At 40.3% G+C, this 18,057-nt stretch overlaps 1 protein-coding gene across 11 annotated transcripts in view; it reads left to right on the top strand.

Moving 5' to 3' along the window:
- Nucleotides 1–18,057, top strand: part of DCLK2 (doublecortin like kinase 2) — a 277,071-nt gene that overhangs the window by 210,864 nt on the left and 48,150 nt on the right. For 7 of the 11 annotated variants that reach the window (XM_030878189.3, XM_030878188.3, XM_060299703.1 and 4 more), the window contains exons 3-6: nucleotides 4,601–4,703; nucleotides 8,811–8,912; nucleotides 9,807–9,857; nucleotides 13,516–13,610. In XM_030878189.3, the coding sequence (XP_030734049.1) occupies nucleotides 4,601–4,703; nucleotides 8,811–8,912; nucleotides 9,807–9,857; nucleotides 13,516–13,610 (351 nt within the window). The remainder of the gene's footprint in view (nucleotides 1–4,600; nucleotides 4,704–8,810; nucleotides 8,913–9,806; nucleotides 9,858–13,515; nucleotides 13,611–18,057) is intronic. The other 4 variants (XM_030878194.3, XM_030878193.3, XM_030878191.3 and 1 more) reach the window with 1 other exon arrangement.

Raw genomic sequence — 18,057 nt, 5'->3', positions numbered from 1 at the left:
GGAAAGCCAAACTTATACTGACAGGTGAAATCATTAAACAATTGGTTAGGAAGAACTATCAATAAACAGAACTGCTGGGGGAGGGGGAATAAACCACCTTTTGATCTCTTATATTCCTTAGACTTGATAAATACCTTTATTCCACATAATAGGCAACTTAAGTATTTACTTTGGCATTTATTCTACTCAAATACCAGCTAATTTAGTGCCAGATGAAATGTTTTCTTGTAATAAAATCAATTAAAAATTAATTGACTTTTCAAACAGACATTCATACAGGTATATTTTAGAAAATTCAGTTGTCATTTTTTCATGCTAAATTGATTACAAAAACAAATGAAATGTTGATTTTTTAAAACATGGATTAAACTTTGGTAGATGTCTGTTTTATTTGGCCAAGGAAGTAAAACTGGATTCAGTTCCATTTAAGAACCATTTATTAAATGTATGTGTGTAAAAAACAAAATAGTGGGAGATATGAGAGACATAAATGACTATAAAGCAAGGTGGAATGTGGTAAGAACTATAAAAGTAGAAAGGGACTTCCCTGGTGGTCCAGTGGTTAAGACTCTGCACTCCCACTGCAGGGGGCATGGGTTTCGACCCCTGGTTGGGGTTAGATCCTGCATGCTGTGCAGCTCGGCAAAAAAAAAAAAAAAGAGAGAGATAAAAGTAGAAAGATGAACTCCGGGATTCCACATAGGGGAGGCACCATGGTGTTAAGTTTATTTATTTATTTATTTTAACTTTTTATCTTATATTGGACTATAGTTGATTAACAATGTTGTGATAGTTTCAGGTGTACAGCAAAGTGGTTGTTATACATGTATCTATTCTGTTTCAAATTATTTTCTCATTTAGTTGCATAATATTGAGCAGAGTTCCCTGTGCTATACAGTAGGTACTTTTTGGTTATCCATTTTAAATATTAGCAGTGTGTACATGACACCATGGTGTTAAGTTTAAAGCAGAGATATAGATATGGAGGACCTGTGTCTAAATTCCTGTGCTCGTGTTCATTACCTGTGTGGGGGCAGGTTGGTCACTCTAGATCCGTTTTCTTGTTTGTAAATGAGGAGTGTTAATAGTATCAACCTCAGGGATGTTGTAGGGATTAATGAGGTAACACATATGCAACACAGAGAGACAATTCTGAGAGGTTGAGTGATGCCTAAATTCTGTAAGTCTTACATTAAGTGATGATGGTGGAGATGGCAGTGGAGATTGCATCTGTGACACCACTCACCCCAGAGAAGTTACTCTGTGTCTGAGAACTCAATTCCAATAGGAGCAGCTCCATACCAAGCCACAGTTCACTCAACAGACATGTATTAAGCATCCACCAAAGCCAGAATTCTCCTAGACCCTAGGGAATGATGAATCAGAAATATCATTGCCTACCTGGAGGTCACAGCACCAAAGAGTGGTCAGAAAGACCACTTCAGGCTGAGAAACAGCATGGGAAAAAATATAGTAGTAAGAACCAACACTGAAGTAGAAATTACTCAAATGTCCATTAAGTAATTTCTTAATGAATGAATAAACAAAATGGGGTATATATCCATACAACCGCATATTACTCAGCCACAGAAAGGAACGAAGTACTAATATGTGCTACAACACGTATGCACCTTAAAAACATGCTCAGTGAAAGAAGCCAGTTGCAGAATGCTACACATTGTATGATTTGATTTAAATGAAACGTCCAGAATCGGCAAATCCATAGAATCAGAACGTAGATTATGGGTGCTTGGGAATGAGGAGATGGGGGCATGAGGGGTGAACGGTAATGGGCCTGGGGGTTTCTTTTTAGATGATGAAAATATTCTCAGATAGATTGTAGTGATGGTTGCAGAACTGACTATACCAAAAACTATTGAATTCTGTGCTGAATCGTATGGTTTGTGAATTATGTTTCAATAACGCTGTTTAACAAAAAAGAAGCACCAGCATCATACAGGTAGGGAACCCAGAGAAGTCATGATGTGGCTGAGGAACAGGTGTGCAGATGAAATGGCAAAGACAATGACAAAGAACAGGTGTGCCCTGTGAAGGAGCATTATCTTGTCAAGGAAGGAGGTCGGTGAGCACTGTGAATGGTGCGGGCAGCCTGGCACCTTAAGAGACTGCATGTGCCCACAGGGTCTTCATTTATTTGCACACCTGTGAGAACAGTGATGACTGGAAGGAGGGGAGCAGTAAAGACTGGAGTTAGAAAGCCTGTTACTAGGCAGTGGCAGGCGCCCAGGCAAGAGGAAGTGAAAGCTGAACCAAGGAGTAGGGATAGAAATATTTGGGAGCCGGGTAGGAAGGAAAAATGATGTGAGGGATTGGTGAAGAAGGGAGGAAGGAATGACTCCCAGGACCCTAGCAAGGGTGAAGGGGTATGTGTGATTGCCACCTGAGATGAAGAGAAACAGGTTTCACAGGAATGGTGAAAAATGTTATTCTTCTATTGTGAACTGCAGGTTTGTGTCTCCCCAAAATTCATATCTTGGAACCCTAATCCCCAGTATCGATGCCGAAAGCTCGGCCTCTGTACACCAGCACCGAATCAAATCTCAGAGACAGAGTTTTGGGTGAAGTAGAAAAGAATAGCTTTATTGCTTTGCCAGGCAAAGGGGGACACAGTGGGGTCCTGCCCCAAAAAACTGTGTGTCCCCACCTGGGAGGATTTGATGCGGAGTTTTATAGCAGTAGTTCAAGGGTGGGGTTGCTGATAAGATCAGGGTGTGCAGGGCCTGTGCTCCTTTACTCTGATCTCGGGTAATTTCTTGAAGAGCTTCTCTGGTTCCTTTAATCTGGCCTCTGGTGGTTTTTTGGGTGCTCCTCCCTTGATTAGCATCTGTTCAGATCTACCCTTTGGAACTCAGAGAAGGTCATGGAGGCTGGAGTCTGTTCCCTACAAACAAGAAAATGGGGGACAGAAAGGCATCTGTGTCCAGGAGCCCTACAGGGTCCTGTTTGGTTTCAATGTGATGCTATTAAGAGGTGGGGCCTTTGGGATATAAGTAGGGTTGCATGAGGTTGTGAGGGTGGAGCCCCCATGATGGGATTAGTGCCCTTATAAGAAGAGACAGGGGCTTCCCTGGTGGCGCAGTGGTTGAGAGTCCGCCTGCCGATGCAGGGGACACGGGTTCGTGCCCCGGTCCGGGAAGATCCCACATGCCGCAGAGCGGCTAGGCCCATGAGCCATGGCCGCTGAGCCTGTGCGTCCGGAGCCTGCGCTCTGCAACGGGAGAGGCCACAACAGTGAAAGGCCTGCATACCGCAAAAAAAAAAAAAAAGAAGAAGAAGAGACAGGAGAGAGCTGGCTTCCTCCTGTGTTGTCCCCCGGCTTCCATGTGATGAAACCAGGAAGAGGGTTCTCACCAGAACCCAACCATGCCGGCATCCTGATCTCAGACTTCCAGCCTCCAGTACTGTGAGAAATAAGTTTCTGTCATTTAAGCCACCCCGTCTATGGTAATTTGTTATAGCAGCCCAAACTGACTAAAACACGCCTTAAAAACACTGTGACCTGAGCTGAGTTTTAATGAAGTACAGAAGCCACATCTTGCTTGATGAGGGACTGGAGCAGTTTCCATGCCTGTTCCACTTATTGTGTATAGTTCACTACCTTCTCTCTGGAGCATTTTTTTCTAACTCTAGAGTGAGATTTTTTTTTTTTTCCAATAAAAAGCTAAATAGTGATCAGGAAGACTTAAGGAATTATTGAGGTTCTCAATCCTTTCAAGTAATAGAGCACTGATTTTTTTTTAACTGCATTATTATTGGGAGAGGAGTACTTTTTTAAAAAGAAATCTTATCATACATCCCATTAAAAAACCAGGTAAAATTGGAGCCTGTTTATATCCAAAGTCCTGGAAGATGGTTCTTCTTGTCACCACCGGGATGAAGGGATGAATGTGCTCCCTGGGGTGGGTCCAGGTTCTGTGGGATCTGACACTGATACAGTATTGGGGAGGGCGGGGTGAAAAAAGAATATGAAATTAAGACTACGTTTAGGTACAGGGCCTTGGAAGGGCCATCATTAGCCTCATGGCAGGTCTTCCTCTGATCTTAATGATGGTGGTGGTGGTGAAGGTGAGTATTAGCACATTGAGTACCTATATGCCTGGCACCCATTCCAAGGGGTTTCCATATATTAATCCTTAGGACAACCTAAGGCGCAATATACCAAAGGTACAGAGAGGTCATGCCCAAGGTGACACGGCTGGGACATAGAGTTGCTAGGAGAGAAGGGTAGACCAGTAAACTGGGAGCAGAGACCTCCATCAGCCCCACCTTTGCCACCTGTTAATGGGAAACCTGGAATACATCACTGAGCCTCCTGTGGATGCCCTTGACTTCACCTGTAAACAGGAACTTCGATGCCAGCTAGGAGCCCCTCGTTTTGTTGTTCTGAGGTCGGTCAGGAGACATTGTGTGGAAGTGCTCTGTGGAGGGTGAAATGCTTGGAAACGTGTGTGATTAAATAGTTTTTCATTCTGACTCAGTATTATAGGTGAGGCTAGAAAATATATTTAATTTTGCTGACTTTTGTTTCACTTCTAATGTTTCTAATTTATTTCTTGGACATGATTTTTTTTTTTTTTAGGTTACTTGTCTGCAAGACTTTTTTGGTGATGATGATGTTTTTATTGCATGTGGACCTGAAAAATTCCGTTACGCCCAAGATGACTTTGTCCTGGATCACAGTGGTAAGGCAATTCATTGACCATCTTTGTAACCCTGAAATGGAGGCTTGGGATTCTCACTTGGTGCACGTTAAGTGGTCTGGTGTGTTGAAGAAAGATGGCATTGGCGGTACTCTTTTTGAATTAATGAAAGTAGAAAATAACACGAAGGTATTTACCTAGTTGCAAAAAACAAAAAACCCTAATTCAAGTGAAATAGTTTTCATTTTTTAGCAAGTTGGTTCCATCTCTTTTTACTGCATTGTTTTGCCTCTGAAGTGGATTTCCTGCCTTCTTCCAGAATGGTGCCTGGCTATGCCGCCTTAAATGTATGGATAGTGTTGAACCTGAAACAGTTCATTATACATTTTCCATGTCCATAAAGAGATACATAAAAGGATAGTAAGTTGTTAATAGTGATTATCTCAGGTTTCTTTTTATCTCATTGCTCTGTTCGCAACTTAAAAAATAGCATGCATTGTTTATAGATGCAGGAAAAATAAAGCTATTTTCATTGATGGGATAAGAAAATCACTTTCTCTTAATTTTAGCCAAAAAATGGAGTTTTCAACTATTTAGCAATAACCTCAGTGATTTCAGATGATTTTGATCCTGGGAATATTGTTCTAATCTGTTGTCTGGAACTAATATAAACCTGTTGCAGTATTAGTGATTATCTTAGCTGATAGTAAAGTCAACTTCATCTTTAAATGAGATAAAATCATACAGACATAACATTTCACAGAGAAGAGAGGGATGTTGGAGATTCAGTCCCACTCTTTAATTTCACAAATGAGGAAAGTTGACTTTTCAAAAATTAAACTGGTGGTAAACCCTTTCCAGTTGTAGTGGTTCCGACAGTCCAAAATTACAGAAACGTACTACCAAATAAATAGACTTTTTAAATAGACTTTTAAAAATTCAAGATGATACATTCTGTGGTATCAAACTTCCTTGTGTAATTCTTTCCTGTTACACTGTGTCACTTACCTTGGGGCGATTTATCTACTTTGTGCTTGGGGCTCATTTATCTACTCTTAACGTTTTTTTTCCACTGCTGCCGAATTTCTTGGGCGTTTCTGTACTGTCTTATACTCTGTTGTAGTGGCCCTGCTTTAGATTAGTAATGCCACTGGAAAGTCCATAAAGAATTGCCAATGCTAACTATGCTAATGCTCTCCCCTGTTCTCATGGGTTGACTGAAAAACGTGCATTTACATATCATCTGTATTTTACATCTTTTTTTTTTTTTTTTGCGGTACGCGGGCCTCTCACTGTTGTGACCTCTCCCGTTGTGGAGCACAGGCTCCGGACACGCAGGCCGAGCGGCCATGGCTCACGGGCCCAGCCGCTCCGCGGCATGTGGGATCCTCCCAGACCGGGGCACGAACCTGCGTCCCCTGCATCGACAGGTGGACTCTCAACCACTGCGCCACCAGGGAAGCCCCTACATCTTTTTTGACTGTAGCTTAATTTCATTTCTTTGATGTCAATATGAGTCATTTTGAAAGCTGAGACACTGAAACTCAATAATATTATACTCCAGGTTATAAAGTTAATTTGGGTGGCAACAACAGCAATAAAACATTTATTGAGCACTTACTATATATGTACTAGGCATTGTCCTCAGGGCTTTACATGTATGTTGTAAATTTACCTAAGCTATTTGAATTGTTCATAGTTTTTTGTTGTTTTGGCTACCAAAGAACTCCAATAATTAGAAGTGGGTGAAAGCTACTGATTTCTTCCCTCTTGATCCCTACTTAACCTTCTGCAAACTGGGGATAGTAAAAGTGGCTTTTTCATAAAATTTGATGAGGATTAAATGAGTTCATATGTGTAAAGCAGTTGGAAGTGTGCCCATTACACAGTATGTATCCCTGTTGTTGCTGTTAATGTTATTATTATATCACCACCATTAGGTCATGAAATTTTATGATGAAAGCAAGTCTCAGATGTAATTCTGCCACAAGTGCATTTACTAGGAGTGATGCTGAAAACTCAGCCTCTGTGCACCGGTGCCGAATCAAATCACGGAGACAGAATTTTGGGTGAAGTAGAAAAGAACAGCTTTATTGCTTTGCCAGGCAGAGGGGGACACAGTGGGTTCCTTCCCTGAAAAACTGTGTGTCCCTACCCAGGGGGATTTGGTGAGGAGTTTTATAGCAATGGTTCAAGGGCAGGGTTGCTGATAAGGATCAGGGTGTTGCGTGCAGGGTCTGCACTCCTTTAATCTGGTCTCACTAGTCTTCCGATGAATTTTTCTGGTTCCTTTAATCTGGCCTCAGGTGGTTTTCTCTGGAATGAAGATGGCTGACTTCTTCCATTTATTGAGGGTTTTCGTTCTGGAAAGAGCTCAAAGATATTGTTATGTGTATCCCTTGAGGGGGAACCAGGACCCTTTCCCAAGGCTGCGCTATTTTGTTTCTTGGCTGTTCCTCCCCTGTCTCTGCATCCCCTCCCTTCCCTGATTAGCAACTGTTTGAACCTGCCCTTTGGAACTCAGGGGAAGTCATGGAAGCTGGAGTCTATTCCCTCCAAGAAACGGGGAACATATCTCTGGATATATGTATATGTATGGTTGATTCGTTTTGTTATAAAGCAGAAGCTAACACACCATTGTGGGGCAATTATACTCCAATAAAGATGGAAAGAAAGAAAGAGAGAGAGAGACAGAAGGAAGGAAGGAAGGAAAGAAGGAAGAAAGAAAAAGAAAGAAAGGAAGGAAGGAGGGAGGTGGGGGAGGGAGGGAGAGAGGGAAAGAAAGAAAGAAAAAAAAGAAAGAAAAGGGGAACACAGAAAGGCTTCTGTGCCCAGGAGCCCCACAGGGTCCTGGTGGGGTTCAGGAGGCAAAGATTTATTTTAAAAAATCAGTTATTTAACTTGTGTTGTAATCTTGATGAGTCCCAGCTCTGTCCTTTTACACTGCCGACAACATCTTACATTAAAAATCAGTTCAAAATCCATAGAATTCAGCTAAGCTGGTCTTAGTCAAGGAACAGAACCCTCCATTAATGAGCTGGGTGCAGGACTGGCTCAGATTCCTACCCTGGGGGTAGTTCTGAAGTTCTGGGCTTTCTAGATTTACCCAACCTGCTCATAAGGGAGTGGCAGTGCCTTTAGGAAGTTCTCACTAACCCACACACCACTCCTTCCAGCAGTGGAGTACTTTCTACCATCCATGCTGCTAATTAACTAAGCTGCTATTGCTGCAGCCCTCTCTGAGTAAGGTTCTGATTAGAGACTTTCAAATGCTAACTCACCTCCCTGGTGTGTATTTTCCTGATTAGTGTACTTCCCTTGTTAATTTATTGCCCCTGGGGTATAGATTAAAACCAACCCACATTTTAATCTTTCTGCGAAAATTGAAGTATTTTAATGTGAATTACAGACAATATGTTATCTAATTGAATCCTTATAAGAAGCCTGTGAAGCAGATTTATTTTCATCCCAGTTTCATAGGGGAAAAAACTGAGACTTAGAGCTAACCAAGGTCCACCAGTTAGCAAAGTCACATCCATTCATCCCAAATCTGCATGACTCCAAAAACCAGGTTCTTAATTGTTCAAATTAGAAGTGATTATTTAAGCTGTTTAATTAGCTCTGGTTCTTTACATGCTAATTTATTTGGCAATTTATGGAAAGACCAAAGTTATTGTTTAAAGCTAGTTTCCTCATTTTTGACGCTTTGGGCAGATGGAAAATAAGACAGTAAGGGGTTCATACATTAGAGTCCTATACCCTTTCAAACTGTTATCAGAGACTTGGAGAGAACTCTTTGTTGTAGCCTTTGCCTGTCAACGCTACTGACCAAAATAATAATAATAAGTTGTACATGTGTAGATTAGGCTGTGGGTATGTGTGAATCAAGTTAGGACATCAGGATTTCTGTATTTATTAAGAACTCCATCTGGAACAATGAGGTAAGTCACAAGGTGTGAAGCCTAATTTAAGGTAACCTCAGGTGTGCTTTTGGGACGGTTGCTCTGTGTATTAAAGTTGTTTAACATTAATGGGAAAGATGATCAGGTAATGGTTCTAGGCAGTAAACTACTGTAACGTGTGATCTGTGATCTTCCTTTGGTTAGAATTAAAACCAGATCTACTTAAAGCACTTTTCTTCCTTTCTAGAATGCCGCGTCTTGAAGTCATCTTATTCTCGCTCCTCAGCTGTTAAGTATTCTGGATCCAAGAGCCCTGGGCCTTCTCGACGCAGCAAATCACCAGCTTCAGGTAGTTAGAGGGAAAAGGAAATGGATAGTCACAAAAGGAGCAGATCATTCTTCAGTTTTCTTTAATATGAATTAGTAGTCATTCCCATCCTTGTATGCAGCCAGGTTCCAGAATGACATATACATGAATGATTTTTAAATCCAGAAGTTTAAGTTTGTTTCTCAAAGTTATAATAAGTGTCCTAACACTTGGTTTTGTTCTGACACATTTTCTCAAGAACAGTCTTATCTAGATTCTTCTGGTATTTACGTAGAAGTGTTTCACATTTTGACCACTGTGTGCTGCATTTTTAATTTTGTGCTATAAGATTGTGGATATTTCCTTATCTTATTGGTTTAAAACATAAACATACACGCCTAACAGCAATGTATTTACTTGATAAGTTTCCACAGGCTTTTCCACCATCGAGCAATTTAATAGGAGCAACGATTATTTGTTAGAAAGTAGCACTGCTTATTTCAGAGTCAGACTTACCTCTAAGTTTCTTTCAGATCTTGAGCCTATAGATTTGTCATAATTTTGACAGCTTTTGACATTTTTAAAGAATTAAAATATCCCCTAAATCTTTATATATTGATTCTGTAAGGCTCACTTCTAGTAGTTATAATTTTGCTGATATCATTTCCCATTAAGGAAAGGATTGTGAAAAGACGGTGATTTTACATGTGGTAAATCTAGAACATGTGCAAGTAGTATTCACAGAAACGGTCTGAAGCATCAGCCTTTTTATAAAATACTGAATTTGGGGGGTGTTCTACTTTTCTGCTGCTGCTTCAGCACCTATCCCACTTTCTCTAGGTCAGGTTGTTTTGCCCTTCTTTTTGTGTACACATTTAGACCTGCTGAATAACCACTCTCCTTACTGTCTCCTTTGTTTATACTGAATGTGTCCAGTAAAGAGGGGTGGCCACTACTCCAGGGCCTACTCTACGGCCAAATCCCCAGGTGAGCCATGATTATTATGGCTTTGTCGCTCTGCTGGGTTTTTGTTTTCGTCTTTCGCCATATTTCTGTTTCCTTTTGCTCCATTTCCATGAATGCATCTGGCTTTTACCAGTGGACATCTGTGCAGTTATCAAGCACTTCACAATGCTTCAGCCTCCCTTACTTGTTAGAGAGCCAATCATCCTCAGAAGGTTGCCAGGTGCCTGTCTGTGTGTAGTCACGGGACACAGTGATGGAGGAGACACAGCGCTTCAAGGGGTGTGTCTTCTAGTTAATTTGGGAGAATAGCCTGTTATTGAAAAAGGCTAAGGGTTGTTGGTCATATGAAAATGGCCATAGAAGCAATTATACTCTCCTCTCCTTCCTCCCCACCCTGGGGTTGATAGGCCCAACATCCTCTCTCTAAAATAACAGCGATATGAATATTTTTAACTGAATGCATCTCTCTGGTGTTAAGCTTATTTCAAATGATATTGTGCTTTCTGTAAAGTGTCTCACACGCAGGGAAAGCTAATATCACATGAAATTTGCGTAAATACACTTCACTGAGTTTACCACGTGGTAAATTAGACTTTTGTCAGGTTCTTAGCTTTTGTTTTGGTGATAGGTTTACAGATGCTTATCACGTAAGTAATATAAATAAAAGTGGAGAGAGTGGTTCAAGGATCAGGTATTAAAATTCATCTAATTTTGTCTGCCTGAGGTCTAAAGAGGGAAATTAACATATTGAACTAAAAGCATGTTTCATAGCCATACTTGTCTTGTAGACCAACTGCTTCATAACATAGTCTAATAAGTGTATAAGTCCTTTTAACTAGAATTCGGAATGCTTAGAAATTGATTTGAGAAAATCTTAGGATTCCAGTACTCCAGATTTTCAAGTGAGTCCATATTTGGTTAATAAAGTTTATCTTAACTTACAAGTAAAAGTTGTGAGATGTAGATCGCGTTTCAGAGGGCAAATGGCTTCTTTATAAGAGATTAACTCAAAAGCATGTTCAGCCCACACTGCAGTTATAGAAAATGGAGAGAGAGTTTTGTGTTATTAAATGCCACAGTACACAGAAGTATGACTCGCTTTTACGGACTGCTTTAACTGTAGTATGCCTGTTACCATTTAGAACATTCCATGGGACTCACTGGAATTTCAAACAGAGCAAGTAACTTTGTAAATGTCATACTGTACTTTTTCACTCTTGGGGCAGAAGTGCTCCCATCAGTGAAGTCTTCTGGCTGACAGAATTCCTCAACAAAACTCTAAATTTATCTAAATAGCTAAATGATATGTAATAAACACATAGAAATTAATCTGGGTGATACAAGTGGGTAAATAGTTACCACAATTTGCATCTTAAAAATTCTCACTTCAGATTTCTAGCTTGTGAATCTGTCGTAGTCCACCAGGGTAAAAAACGTTCGGAGCCAACAAACAGGAAAGCCCCCAAGTTTGTTTCTTACCTTACAGTTGAGGGGAAGGGTGGATAAGAGCCTTATTTTGGGAGAGAAAATCCAGGCTGTAGTGAAGGAGGGGAGCATTGCAGAGACGCTGGGCACTGTCCGTCCACCTTCCTGTTGGTAGCAGCAGTGTCGGGGGAGAGAGCACAGTGTGGCTCTGTCCCAGGCCCCACTTACCCTCCCAGAGACTGGAGAGATGTGCAAATAAATGGAGTTAAGAACTTCTCACTAGACAACAACTTTTTAGAACCTTTCAAATGCTATCAGAAACTTAGAGGGCTATATATGGCTTAGTGTCTCTTTAGGATGGGAGTTATTTGAGGGTAACTATGGACATGTAGTTACTGATACCAGTTCAATCCCTGGCAGTGAGTTTTGTTAAGAAATTACGTTTAGGCAGGAGGTGTGTTTTTAGGGAAATTGGTCTGCCACAGGGCTTACCATTTGCAGGAACCAAGTTTTCTTCTTTAGTCCCTTTTCTGTCACTGTTCCAAGGAAATCTTTGATATCAAAGTGGTTTCTGAATATCAGTGAAAGGTAACAGCCCTTGGTGAGTAGGAACTGGTGACCTGAACAGGTTGCTGTGTGGAATGAAGGAGAAACGGAGCCAAACTCAGTATCAGCTCACAGCAAGCTTACTAGTTCACTGCTCATAGTAATCTCTATTTTACGTGAATTCCTACCACCAGTTCCCTTTAAAGAGAATTTTTAAAAGAAAGAGCATAAATTGAAGGGTAACTTTATTGAAAAATAATCAGGGCTGTTGAATACTCTTAAAAGTTTCTAATTAATTGTACAGTTTCTTGTGTTGTACTTGTGCTCTAAGTACCCACATATATTTGTTAAGAAAATCTAGATAACTGATAATGATTTATGAATGAGTGGTTTTAAACTAGAATAATTCAAGTTTGGTCATTTAAAAATAACTGGAAAATTTTTTCATCTTTGCTGAATTTTTACAAGGAGCAATACAATAAACATACATGACTGAGTCATCTAATCACACCTACTTACAGATCCAGAATTCGGCCTCCATTCAAGGATGGGTGCTTACTTTTTTGAGTCACCTATTCAGGACCTTTGTCTCTGCATTTTGCTTTTTATATTTATTAGCATCATTTAAAATAACAGTTGTCTCCTCCCTTTTATTAAAAAGATTTTTTTAAAAGGAAATGGACTTTGCTTTTCTTTCCATAGAGACGAATGCCAGTTTTCATCTGCTTGGGGCAGAAGCATTGAAGATTAATGATAAAAGGGGTTAAAGCACTCCTTAGAAGAGGGGAAAAAATATATATATATATATCTATATATATATATATATATACCAATACCAGATGTTAACTAATAGTTTTGTGAAATTACAGCCAAAGTGGATCCCATTGGTATAATTAGGAATAAGCCTGAGTAATACTGAGATGTGTGACTAGCATTGTATAAGTATAAAATCTGCAAACTAACCCTCCCCTTGAAACAGCCGTGCCCATACTCTTCCCTACCGAGTCTCTAAATTGAGCTTTCAACGTAGGAAGTGTATGGAAGTTTGGAGGAGGGTGTACAAAAAACCACCAAGACTTGCTAAATAATGGGGAAATTAAGTTGAGAAGACAAGAAAATGGAAGGAATTAGAAATAACTCGTCTAGATAATAAGAAATTGGCTTTCAAACAAATAAGTAGGTATTACAAGGAAAATGACCAGTAATTTTCTTTTTCCATTAAGGATATACTTAGAAAATGTGTTAGAATCATGGTGGAATTGATTTGGGAGTGCCACAAGAACATCTTGGTTATTCAGGTTGGTGTATACTAAGACACTGGATATTGGAGTAGTTATAGGACAACCTTCAGAGTAGAACATTACAAATATAACAGCCATGCATTTCTCTACCCTTGATGGCAGGCAGGATATATGGACAAGTTGTTGCTCACATCTCTAACTCCATAACGTTTTATATATTTGTTTATGTCACTGTTGGAAAACTGTTATTGAAAATAATTCTAGTTTCACTGCTTATTTGTCTGATACTTTGTCTGTAATGCAGTAAGACACATTATTTTTGCTTTTTGCTGAGTTACCGTCTGCTTTGAGCTTTGAATGAATTGAAGCTCCATTGGAGCTATACTGGGCATATGCTTAGTGTTTTTACACAATCTGGTGGTTCTGGGTTTTAATGACCTTTGTCTCCTTTGTTGTCTCGTGATCAGTTAATGGGACTCCCAGCAGCCAGCTTTCCACTCCTAAATCTACGAAATCCTCCAGTTCCTCTCCAACTAGCCCAGGAAGTTTCAGAGGATTAAAGGTATGAAATAGGATATATGGCATATTTGTGTGATTTTGGTATTTTGAGGTGCATAGTTTAGTTAACTTGTTCAGGGGCTTGGGTGCGGTAACACATCATAAAGGAAAGAGTTCAGGATTTGGAGCCAGGAAGACCTGGCTTTGAATCTTGTGTCCTTTTTCATCTTGTAATTTGGGCCAATTCATTTAACTCTTCTGAGCTAAAGTGTTCCCATCTCTTAAATGGGAATATAAAGTTGTGGTTAGGGTTGAACATAATGTGGTTTTGTATAAATAAATAGCAGTTTTCCTATTATTATCAAAATGATTTACAATGGCAAAGCCTTGGAGAACACCATGATTCTTTTTTAAAATGTCATTTAAAATCATGATTTTAATACCGTTAACATAATTTGACTGTGTGAAAGTCTAAAACAGAGTGAAATTCTAGCATAATACTTATATACACAAGTTAGTAACACAAGAAAAATATGTTCATTTTGGTGAAGAACTTAGGAATAAATCTTAGGTTTCGACTGTGGTGTCCTAAAAATATAAACAGTAACTTAACATGATTAAGCAGTTGGTTTAATAGGCATTTTATCTAATAGAGAAGGAGAAGAATGAATGATGAGCAAAACCAAATTTGCAGGATTTCCACAAGTTTAATTTGATTGAGTAACCCTCAATAATTTAAGTTTATAAGAGGAAATTTGCCCGGTAAAAAAGCAGTACATGAATTTTCTTAAAGATTGAAAGTGTCCTTTTGTAGAAACAGTCACATTGTCTGTATGGTAATGCACTTTAGGAAGATGGAAGTGTACACAGCGCCATGATGTACACGCGTATTAACTTTCATTCTCTTGGAGTGTTTAACATCGGAAGGACCTTCGTTAGGAATACATTCTTGAAAGTTGGTTGCCCCAACACTTCAGATATCGTCCAAGTGGTTTTCTTTACTTTAAGGATGCTGAAAAACATTTTTCACTGATAAAGTGAAAGGTAAAAGCCCCAGCATGCCTGGTGAATGTGGGGTGGGAACCTGCTGGGCCGTCAGGGCGGTGGGCCTGCGGGTCCTCACTGCCTGCGGGGCTCTGTTCTCCACCTGACACTCAGGTGTGCTTGTCCTGTCCTGAGGATGTTGTATCTACCTCAGAGTGAACTGCATGGTTCTTGTCTGAGTGCCTGACTTCAAAAGGAGAAGTTTCTTCTGGAAAAGACAGATCAGATTGTCTGTTTTTGTGCCTGCTTGCTTATGTATGTTGGCAGAATTTGGACTGAGACGAATAGTCAGTTTGGGACTGGGAACACGTAAGCTCTCAGTAACCTCTACGTACTGGAAGTTCCTTATATTTATCAAAAGAACCGGCCATTTTCTGAAGTGCTAAATTGGCTTAGGTCAGTGTATAATATGATTTCAGTGGAATTTTTTTTTAAGATTTATTTATTATTTACTTATTTTTATTTATTTTTGGCTGTGTTGGGTCTTAGTTGTGGCACGCGGGGTGCACGGGCTTCTCTTTTCTAGTTGTGGCGCACAGGCTCCAGGGCGCATGGGCTGTGTAGTTGTGACACGCGGGCTTAGTTGCCCCACAGCATGTGGGATCTTAGTTCCCTGACCAGGGATCGAACCCACGTCCCCTGCGTTGTAAGGTGGATTCTTTACTGCTGGACCACCAGGGAAGTCCCTCAATGGAATTCTGAAATGTCAACCCCCCCCCAAAAGTTATATCCGTTAAAAATCACTCACGTAATTATTTTCAGCTTTTCTTTCCCAACTTATTTTCTCCAGAATAGATTGGAAATGCTCTCTTTTTAATACGGGTAACTTTCAGGAGAACTAGAGTTAAAGATCAAGTTGATTCACCTCTTTTCCAGTTCCAGTTGTTTCATCCTTTGTTAAAACTAAAGCAAGTTGTTCCAAGTGCTGGTAATTGTCAACCTAGGGCAGACCTAACCTAAGCTTTGCAGTGATCCACCTGCAAAGGTCACTTGTATTTCTCCCTCAGGCTGTTGCTGTAGGCAGGGCTGCTCTGATCCTTGACCTAGGACTGCGTGCGACCATCCCAGAAGGTACCTTACCCAGGGTCTTGGCCATTTCCCCCTTTTTTTTGTTATCCATTGGTAACCTGGTCTCCCATCTTTCTTCCCAGTCCATCTTCAGCTCTCAGCCCAAGATTGTCCTTTTTTGTTGTTGCCACTGGCTCAGTTGGTGCTGCTTAATGCTCTGAGTCCAGACCCATTCCTTCATGTATGCGCACAGACTTGCAGGAGATCACCCACAGATGCGAAGTCTGGAGTGAAGAGGCATGGGATTTTTAAAACATGCTAATAAGTTGTATTATTGCAGAGACATTAGATAAAATTGTTCTCACTGCACTAGGTGTATCTTAATTATTAGAATAACCCCAACATTTAGCACACACAGTTCCATGGCACATGGTAAGTGCTCAAGGATCACTTACTGATGCAGAAATAAATGAAGAAGGTTAGGGAAATGCTGATTCCTGGTCAAGAGTAAAGATGAGATTACCAGTCAGATAAAGAGTAATGGTTCTTCCATGACCTCCCACCCCTTCCTTTCTCCTCTACCACACCTGGGGCTTGGCTAACAGCTGTGAGACCTCTTCTTGAGTTTTCTTTTGATCATCTGTAAAATAAGGATGTTTGACCTTAGATAACTTCTAGAGTGCTAAGATTAGAGTTCTTTTAAGTTGCCCAAAAATCTGTCTCGGAAGCTGGGGAGTCTATTTCTCTTCCTCTCACTTTAAAACTGACGGAGAATCACTGAATCTTACATTAAATATTCGCAGCTAAACAAGTCTCTGCCACACCCATCAGCTGTTTGGACACAAAGCTAAGAACCTCTAACCCCTGCCTGTTCCCAGGGGTCATACTTTGTGGACATTTCATCTCATCACAGCTCCCCACAGTCCATGGTGTGTATTGTCCTTGGAATGAAAACCTGCCTTTGAAATACTGCAGCTTAGTTGTTCTCGTCACTGTACAAAATACCGTAATTTCGATGTCATTGTAGAGCTCTAGTCAGCATCTGTCCACGTTTGCATTATTTTCTCTATTCAGTGACATTACAAATGGAGAATTACAGATAATTACCATGTGTTAGTGCTATGCTTTTTCCTTCCCCTTCATTTAAAATAGCTTATTAAGATCATTTAAGAGGAGACGTCTGACAATGGAGAGCTGTTTTTCATGGGCAGGAACCCTTTACCACTATTTATCCTACTTAGATACTTTCATGGCTTTGGGGATAGTGTTTTTCCAGAGAATCAGGGAATTGACAAAAGCAAGCAACCCAAGCCAGGACAACGTATGCAGGAGTTGGCACCCACATCACTCTGTATCCCAGGACACAGTTTCTGGCAGATGGTTTTTTTTTCTCTACTATCTGGGTTTTACTTACTAGGGAATTAAGCAAAATTAAGTCAAAGGTAAGCAGAATTTGATATCCTGTCACAGTTTTTCCCCCCTTTGTGCCAGTTTCCGGGAACCATTTTGTGTTTGGGTGGAGACACTGAAAGAACTGAAAATGGAAATAGTGATATTGTGATGTTTAATCTCTGACCCAGAGCGTTGTTTTTGTTTGCTCCTTGAAGAAGACAGGAATTCAGGAGCAGCTCCCCCTCCTCCACAAAAAGCCCTCATTGTTTTCTCCATAGGACTCTTGTGAAGAAGACAACTCTGCCCCATTTATACCTGTTCATAGAAGGTCAAGCTCTCTAAGGGGCTGGACCAAAGGCAGGAGAAGCAGCAAAGCTTTCCTCAAATTGGGAATGTTTTTTTGCAAGGTGGGGTGTTAAGAAATAGTGTGGCAGGGCAGAAATAGAGACACAGATGTAGAGAACAAACGTATGGACACCGAGGGGGGAAAGCAGAGGCGGGTGGAGGTGGTGGTGTGATGAATTGGGAGATTGGGATTGACGTGTATACACTGATGGGTATAAAATGGATGACTAATAAGAACCTGCTGTATAAAAAAATAAATAAAAGAAAATTTAAAAAAAAAAGAAATAGTGTGGCGACCAAGTAATTAAGGTTCTTTAAACCTAAAACCAAAAGATGTTAGGACAACTGAGAGTTAGTTGTCCCTCAATTATAACTCTTTGGTTTTGCTAGACAGTTACCCAAAACCATAGAATATGGAAACTGGAAGTGGCCTCAGATCTTTTCGTTTGTCTTCATTGTATAGATGGAGAATCTGAGGTGCACTCAGATCTCTCCCTCTGTTACAGTTTCTCATCTTGGACTTCCTTTTATTATTATTTTAATTTTTTTTTGCTTTAAAACGAGTGTGATGCCCTATGAAGTCAATGTTGTTCTCTCACCGTGTACTCTGTAAGAGGTGGGTGTGAGGTGGCCAGCATTTGAGTATATGCCAAAGTAGTATGATCAGTATTCACAGCAGCTTTTTAGGAAGTACGAAAAAAACACTGTACTGGTCATGACAG

Source organism: Globicephala melas, chromosome 5, assembly GCF_963455315.2.
Source record: "Globicephala melas chromosome 5, mGloMel1.2, whole genome shotgun sequence".
In the NCBI taxonomy this organism is placed as follows: Eukaryota; Metazoa; Chordata; class Mammalia; order Artiodactyla; family Delphinidae; genus Globicephala; species Globicephala melas.
Note: the sequence above shows the minus strand (reverse complement) of the source record. Positions and strands in the feature narration are given on the sequence as shown.